The sequence below is a fragment of the Lissotriton vulgaris genome, chromosome 1_2 (genome assembly GCF_964263255.1).
Source record: "Lissotriton vulgaris chromosome 1_2, aLisVul1.2, whole genome shotgun sequence".
NCBI classification, from domain to species: Eukaryota; Metazoa; Chordata; class Amphibia; order Caudata; family Salamandridae; genus Lissotriton; species Lissotriton vulgaris.
Genome location: NC_141686.1, coordinates 167,773,941 through 167,782,838, shown reverse-complemented (window position 1 = coordinate 167,782,838; position 8,898 = coordinate 167,773,941). Strand labels below are relative to the sequence as shown.

General features: G+C 44.2%; 1 protein-coding gene across 2 annotated transcripts in view; it reads right to left on the bottom strand.

Annotated features, from left to right (window-relative positions):
- Nucleotides 1-465: 465 nt before the first annotated feature.
- The window catches only part of LOC147734764 (hemagglutinin/amebocyte aggregation factor-like), a 34,092-nt gene continuing 25,659 nt past the window's right edge, over nt 466-8,898 (bottom strand). For both annotated transcript variants that reach the window (XM_086953630.1, XM_086953631.1), the window contains exon 5: nt 466-686. In XM_086953630.1, the coding sequence (XP_086809756.1) occupies nt 644-686 (43 nt within the window). In that variant the 3' untranslated portion in view covers nt 466-643. The remainder of the gene's footprint in view (nt 687-8,898) is intronic.

The following is an 8,898-nucleotide window of genomic DNA, read 5'->3' as shown; positions in this document are numbered from 1 at the left end:
ACCATAAAACTGGGAGCCCTAATCATAAGGAACTGTTTACAAAATCATGAACCTAACGTCCCTCTGAGGACTTGCATAGAACTCAGTGGGTCTTCAAAGAGAGTGGTGTGCAGCACAGCCTCTCCCTGGTGGAGGCAGAGGGCTGGACAGAAGACACATGAAGGTTCGGCTTGTTTTTGGCTCTCGGTACTAAGAAGGCTTTGAACAGAGCCAGGTGTCCGGCAGGAGACTTCTTTGGTTCACCCACCACCACTGGTCATGTCTTCTCTTACCCATCCTCCATGACTTGAGTGAGCTTTCTACCCTTCCGCCCGCCGCAGAGGTCAACCAAATCCTCTCGCTTTCTATAACCAGCTGAAGCCCACACTGTTCGGGACTTGGTATAATCAAAAGTGTAATGATTAAGGACAAAGATCAAGGTGTAATGACCGCACATCCTTCACAAAGAAGCCTAACCACAAAGAAGCGTCTGGTAGATGATTTATTAATGAAGAGTAAATCTAATGTTGTAGACATACATTAATGAAAGATACAAAGTGATGATATCAGAAAATGTTAATTGATCCATAAACACAAATGTAGTGTCTGTGCACAGAGGTGAAGCTCCAATCACAGAGGCGCTCTCCTGCCGCATCCTTTATGCTCAAGCTCTTATGGCACAGTGCTGGTATTTCCATCGACGGTCCCTACAAAAAAGAAAATTTTTATGATCAGGGAAGTCTAGTGGAAAAAATCTTGTATTTAGGTTCATCATTTCTGAGGTGATTAAAAAAACATTAAAATATTTTCAGGTCATTACCACCTCTTGGATCCTTGGAATTAGTGCTTTGAAGGGGGAATCCTAAACCTCACTGGAAAGGGTGTTATAAAAATGTCAACAATTTCCTGTATTAAGCCATTGTAAGCTTTACAACAGGGTCCTTCATATGCCAACAACTACTACCATTATGCTAGTTACCAGACTGGCCACAATATGCTAATCACTGCCTTCATTACTTCATTATGCATCTTCAGATTGACCCTATCACGCATTACATCTTTGTGCATGCTCAAACGTGCACCAGGATTTAATCCTGACTGCATGTTTAAAATCCATAATTCAGTAGTCCTTCATTAATGTTAAACTTACACCGCCACTCTCTAATTTAGAATGCATACTCTCACTCCGAAATCTTGACTGTGAGCTCATATGCAGCATCGCTTGAATGTTCTGTCTGCATGGTCATATGTGTACCATCCCCAAGTGTTTGGGTATGCTCACCTTTGCAGCCACTTACACCAACACACGGAAATTTTGAACATGTGCCCACATTTACACAAAATATTTGACTGCGTACTCTGATTCGCACCATTAACCAATCCTCTTGCATTTTCAGGTGTGCCCCACTCAGTAAACCTTGGTGCATGGTCACTTTGATCAAATCACTGTGTGCTTTTCGGTTTGCTACATTGAATTTGGTAGCCTTTCTAGGTGTATTGTTTGGCCTGGGGCGTGTTCTCTAGACTTTATACTACCTACTGAACTCTGAAGGAGCCTGCTACAACTCCAAAAGTGTGAAGCAGCGACTGATTTTAAATGTAGAAAAGTAATGGGTATTACTACGAAAAAATGGAAGGAGGGCCTGAGGGGATATTTTAGGACCTTGCAATGCTACAACCCCAATCGTATACAGTTAAATCAACAAAATGTAGCAGTGGGTCACACAAAAAACATAAACTGACTAAGTGTCTGAAAGCATAGGCTAGACAACAGAAATGAGTGATAGACCTATACCGTGACTAAGTGATATATACACTCAACACATGGGTACTTCTTCTATGTGAAAAATTACCCATCAGTTGTCGATCGATACCGCCCTGTTTATCATCTGGGAGCCTTCACACCAAGAAGGTAAAGATTGTTTATACCCACTGGGGATAAGAAAGATGTAAACAACCTATCTAACCAGTAAGGCCCAGTGTGAACTATGGTGTACCTGGGTGTAAAGTGACAACTGTAGAGCAGTGCACAAAAAATGTAAAGTGGGTGAAAAAGTGCTAAAGTGACTAAAATTGGATAGTGAAGAGGGTAAAAACCCTTTAATGAAACACCTCTTTACTCCCAAGTCAATAAAAAAAGCGACAAAATGTAGTCTTAACAAATAACTACTACTTAATTTTTGCGGTCGACATGTTTCTGCAGACTACGTGGATTACAAAAGGTATTCTGCTGGTTCATCAGGACCAATATCGCTACTGCTCAAAGTGCTAGTGAAGAAATAAAACAGATCTTTTATCACCTGGGTATTGTGTATGTCATCATTCTCCTGGCTAAATGGCAGAAGAGAAAAACTCCACCTCACCTGGCCACAGCGCAGGTAAATGGAGCACCGCTCTTCCGGTCGGTACTCCTGACGTCCTTCTGAGCTGTCTCGGGATGATTGTGGGGTCCCCCCTAACCTAGGGGGAAGGCAAGCAGATGCCTTGAACACAAAGAGCATATCATGCTGAACGATTCAGTGGTGGTCCCATCCTCCTAGGACCAACCCAAGCAAAGTTATGGGCAAAAATAAAATGCCAACCAAAGGCCCAGCAAAGCATTATGGGGCGAGATTCTAGAGTGCTGTGAATATTATAGAATTAGCTCTCAGCTGAGCCCGGAGAGCCTGCCCCTTGAGGAATGTTTTGATATTGGATACTAGATTATTCACCGCCCTCTAGAATCTCATCCCATAATGCTCTGCAGGGCCTTTGGTTGGGATTGTATTTTTTCTCATAACTGTGCTTAGGGTGGTCCTCGGAGGATGGGACCACCACCGAATAATTCAGCATGATGTGCTCTTTGTGTTCAAGGCATCTGCTTGGTTCTCTCCCTAGGTTAGGGAGGACATCAAAATCATCACCTCTCTCACTGCTTGCTGTATTTTCATTTTCACTTTTGCGAGATGACTATTTGCATTTTTGCATGTGTAGATAGAGTCATTTCTTATTTTATTAAGGATATGTGAGGTTTCAATTTTGTTAATTGGGATGAGACGGGAGTTGCGGAGCCTAGTTCACTGAGTTTTTGTTAAATTACACAAAATTGCATGTAGTGGTACTCCGCCAACTACGCCCACCCTTAGACAGAACCTTTATGCAAGTCTAGGGGATTATGCAGGACAAAGCGGTTGTTCTTACAAGTGAAACAGTCTGTTCCTAAAAGAAAAGGTAGAATATTTGGGTCATGAAGTGTCTGAACATGGAGTTCAACCTAGACCAGGTTTAGTCAAAGTATTGTATTGTATTGTAGGAAGTACTTGTATAGCGCACTGTCACCCTTCGGGTATCCTGGCGCTGCAATTACCAGCACTGCACACATCTATGCCTTATCATTACTGGAAGAGAAGAGTATGCTCTATTGCTGTCCTAGTCCCTGGGGAACAACCAGGTTTTCAGTTTTTTCCTGAAAAGTAGCAGATTCTCAGTCTGTCTAAGGTCGATCGGCAATTCATTCCACAGCCGCGAGGCTGCAGATCTGAAGGCTCAGCCTCCCATCCTGGTTCTTCTAACTTTAGGGATACACACCAGATTTTATGAAGCAGAGCGAAGATTTCTAGATGGAGTATACCATGTGAACTTGCTCTGCAATGGCCTTGGTCCCAATCCATGTGTTGCCCTAAAGACCAGGCACAGTGACTTGAACTGTACTCTCTGCTAAATTGGCAACCAGTGGCGATCCCTCAAAGTTGAAGAGGCAGAGGACTTGTGATGTCTATTTAAGGCCAGCTTTGCCGCCAAAGTTTGAACTCTCTGTAGTTTCTTTATCAAGGTAATAGGGGCCCCAAGCATCAGTGGATTTCAGCAATCTGCTCAGAATAGTGCTTTTCAAAGCTCAAATACAATTGTGGATGCTGTTGCACCTATCGAAAAGGGTGGTTTGAAATCTTTCTTTAGGCTTTGTGAATTCTACTCCAGATTTGTACCAGACTATGCCTTCCATATTAAGCCACTCCCCAACATATAAAAAAAAAGTACCATTTCAATGGGACATGAGCTGTTAGGACGTGTTTGAATGGATTAAGTCTCACTCTGTTGGCTCGAAGATTCTCAGACCTTTTGATCCTAAAAGAAAATGCACCATCACTGTTCATGCCAGCGGGTTTGGTTTGGGGGCAATGCTCACTCAAAACAATGCGGGTGAAGAAAACATGTTCGGCTATGGCTCTAGCGTCTTGAGAGGGGCAGAAACCAATTGTTTGGTCAGTGAAAAAGAACTGTTAGCCTGTTGGCAGGTGATCAGGATATTCCATACTTACATCTGGGGTAACCATTTTGTTCTACAAATGGACCATAGTCTGTTGGTTTCTATACTTTCTGGTGAGAAGATTAAAGAGCACACACCAAGAATTGCCAGGTTGTCCACTAAGCTCTTACAATACGATTTTTAAGTGGTATATCTGCCTGGTAACAAAGATGTCCCTTTGTTGAGACTAATGTTGATTCTATGGAGGACAAAGATCAGGATGATTACTTTATAGTGCCCATGATGTGGAGAGTATGTATGCTATTTGTGAAATGGAGTGGAGAAGAGAGTTAACTAGAGATGAGGTTGTTGGACAGATTGTGTTGAGGAAGGCTGGTCAAAGGAGAACTATGTTACATACCAGTTTAAAATGTATGTGAACGCATCTTAGGAACTCTCTGTGGAAGATGGCATTCTAACTTATGGAGAAATATTATTACCTCTTGAGGGTTTGAGAACTAGACTAATGTGTGGTACACATGAGGAAGATTTGGTAAAGACATTAACTAAACGCAGATTGAGAGAGGTGTTCTGGTGGTCCACATGGAGTAAGGAGTTGATGTATTGGTTGAGAAGTGTGTGGTTTGTCACAGTGCTGAAAAGGGGTTCAACGTAGGAGTTCTGCCCATGCAACACAGTGATTACCCCAGCAGACTTGGGGGAAAAAGAGAATTTCGATTTGGTTAGCCCTTTCAGTTCTTTGCCTGTTTCATTCAGATTCACAATGGTTGTTATAGCTACTATTCCAAGTAGCCTGAGGTTAATTTTTTTGAAGAACCTACTTCAAGGAATGTTATTGATTTCTTAAAGGACAACTTTTTATGAGCGGGGATTCCATCTTCGGTTGTTTCGGATAATGGAGTACAATTTGTGGGAGCAAAACTTCAGAGGTTTCCTGCAACAAGGAAGGGTTGACCATTGCAGGAGTTCATTATATCATTCACAGATGAACTGTCATGTTGAAGGCATGAATAGGGTTTTGAACAATTGTGGACAGTGGGCTATTGCAAGCAAGTGTGTGGTACCACATGCTGTGCGTTTCATGCTTTAGTTCTACCATACCACTCCCCATTCATCAACCAAAGTTTCACCGTTAGAGTTGTTGAGAGGCAGAAAATCTTCAACAAAAATATTTCAGGTTGGATGTCAAGATGCGTTTGTCGGATTGATGTTGGTGGAGCACAAGAAGAGCAAAGAGAATATTTTGATATGAGAAAAACGGCAGTTCATCAGCAAGTGTAGGTTGCAGATATGGTAGGAGTCGAAGTTCCTGTTCACACTAATAAAGGGTGTATGAAGTTTTCAGAACCCATGATTGTGGACAAAACTTGTGGATTTGCTGTTAGAGTGAACAACAAAAAATGGTTGAACATGGCCAGGGTGATTAAATTGAAGAATCACCAAAGGGATGATGGAGAGGCCAACATGGAACATTGTGGTGAGTGTACTAAAAATACCAATTTTGGATTGTCGTCGAAAGAGATTGGGAAAATGAGGAGGTATGCATCGGGCCATGTAGGAGCAAGCAGCATTGTCATGTTCCAAGTTAGCTATCGTTGATGTAAAATCATTTGATATTGCTGATGTAAAATTATTTTATCATCTGACAGTTAAATTGGGTAGTATTTCTACAAATGTTAGATATTTGTTTTTATTGTGTCTTGTTATTTTCTGTTTCTCATATTTTTATCTAGGTTTTTGTTATATTTATCTTCTATACCTTAGAGTTGTTTTTGTAAATGTAGTGGTACGTTCTGGGTTGCCTTTCCGTAGAACTTTTGGAGTTGTGTGCATTCGGATTCCTTTAGACAATTTTAAGAGGTCAAAGACCTAACAGCAGAAAGAGAAGCGCTGCTAATTGGATTGTAGCAGAAAGTAGAAATTGTTGACCAATCAGCTGTTCTTAGAATGCCTGCCAGTTTAGAAGGCCCACCCCAAAAGGCTTTTTAAACGTGGCCCCTGTAAAGGGGCGGGGCTTAAAGCCCGTTGGTGGCTCCTGAGACAGCTCCGCCGGACGGGAGACTGCTGTGACTGAAAGCGGGCTGCCAATGACCCTAAAACGGACGGACTTTGCTACATAGGTCGTCGGAACATGTCGGGACCTCCCGGCGGGTGTTTCCGAGGTCTGGAACTGCCTGAATAAGCAAAAAACGGAGGTGGACGGAGCGGACCTCGGACGACCTCCCAAAATGGCGGTGACCGCGTTATGAAGTAACGGCCCAAACGAGCACCCCATGGGCAATATCTACGCCCTCTGGTCATCAGGGAGGATACAAGAGGTGTCCGCCAATAATGTGGCGCGGAAAATCGTGTGCAGACCTAACAGACAACGGACCGTGAGTAAATTGCGATATGCGTTCCACGAAGCGCAAGATGGCGGCCAGCGTGAAACGCACAAAAGTAAAGAGCTCCATGGCAATGTACGGACATTAAATGTGTGGCTCTCTTGCACTAAACTAGCGACAACGATGATCTGCAACTGCCGGCAAGCCCAGCACCCGGGTCAAACCTTTCTCTGGGGCGCCTGCGACTATCGACTGTGTGTTTGCCCACAAGGAACCACGGAGTACGGCGGCGGCTTACTCAGGCACGCATGCTAGAGACACAAGAGACATTGCGGTGCTGCTGTGGAGCGAACTGAGGGTTAGCAGCCATTAGGGACGTGATCGAGCAGTGTCAATGTGGCGATGTTGGACAAAGCGCGGGGAAGGTCGGGACGACAGTAACATCGGTCGTATCCCCCTGTGCGTGGTAGCAATATGCGACCGTGGGCTGCCATAGGAGGTGAACCAATATTGGCATAGCAACCAACGCGCATCCAGCGGGCTGCCCACGCCATCCAACAGGGTTCTGTATGTACGGCGAAAACCATACTCGGTGGAAGTTAGCATAGAGCCTCTGCAAACAGGCAAAGCAATATTCTGGGAGACAGCCCCTACTTCTCCCCAGCCTCCTGCCTATCCTGCGGCCCTCTCTCAGGCTGTCGGGCATGCCTCCCGTCCGGCTGCCGCTTTGGGGGCCTCTGCCACTTCCGTTTTGCCCTGTGGTCCTGCAACATGCCGGATCTCCTGGATCACCAGCTGCCGTGTGTTGTGTGTAGCCCCCGATCGGCAACAATCGCCTGACTCCAATATGGCATCCATTGTTGAAAACGGCCGACGGAGCCGATCCTGGATATCTGGGGGTGTACAGCACCATCGGGACAGAGGTGAGCAGCGGACCACGCGCTTCCAGGGACAAACCTAAAGGGATTTTCTCTCTCTGCAGCAAGGACATAATTAACACACGAGGGTAATCACCCAACCGTTGCTTTGGACTGCCTTTCTCCCCCCGGACTTGCAGCACTCTTCCTGGACTTTCAGACTTGGACCTCTGTGTTCCCCGCCATTTTCTCTCTATGACTCACGTCTTCTTCTACCTTTCTACTCCGCCTTTTTAGCGATCTCTCACCTCCCCCTCTCTGTCCTAGTGACCTCTCTATTGTCTCTCCTGATGCCTACTTGTGACTATCTGCTTCCCTCTCTGGTTTGTCTCACTTTCCTGCCCTTCTCTGTCCCTCCCTTGGTGATGTGACTTTAAAACCAGTCTTATACCCTCCCTATGTATATAGAGATAACTGTAATCACTAGTATATACAGTAGATGTGACTTTTAGAGTATATCCATGTGTATCCGTCATGACTTCAAACAAATTAGTTGTAAAGGGGCAGCTGAAATTCCAGGAGCCTAGTCCCGACAGCTCGACGACTTCGGAGGGCTGGAAGTGGTCCCCCGCTACACGGCGGAGGAGGGCACTGGACATCGAATGCTCTCTTATGTAAAGCGCTTTGATAACCTAATCGGTTCAAGATCCTGAAATGTGCAACGTAACTGATTCTATGTAAACTGCTGTGATAACATGTAACGGAACTGGTGTTATGTAAAGCGCTCTGATAACCTAATCGGTTCAAGTTCGCGCTATAGAAAACTCTAAAAATAAATAAATAAATAAAATACCATTTGACAGTTTTAATCAATAAATGTCTCTATTGAGTTCAGTCTTTAGGAAAGTGGAGTATTATGTAGTGAGGCTTGTTAGGTATCGATATGCAATCCTCTCACAATACACCAAAGATAGGTCCTTTAGATTCACACTAATGAATCTCCAGCTCAGTCCTGTTAGTGTGGCACAGAGCAGTCAGGCTTTACTAGAGCAACATGTGTTGAACATTTCCATGTACCAAAAAGGATGATAAGTAAGAGACATGACTCAAAAGAAACCCAACACCAATTTTTTAAAAATAGAGCAGAATTTTATATAAATGTCGACACCAAAACAAACACAATCAGATAAGTATAACTGGAGTTATGGATTTCAGAAGGAAAAATAAATCTGTGTAATTCACTACAGCAAAACGTTAATGTTGCGTCAATGGAGAAAACAACAAGTGACAGTTGGTCACTAGCAGCTCGAGCCCAGTGGAAACCACTGGGGGTTAAGGTGATGCTGGCCCCAGGACCAAGCTACGACATTAGGTTTAATTGAGCGGCCCAGGTGCAGAGTTATCTTGGCTGGCTTTGATGCTGAAGTGGAGCTGCGGTGATGCTGGTTTTGCCACTTAGATGGTGATGGTGAGGAATCAGATGCAAAAACTC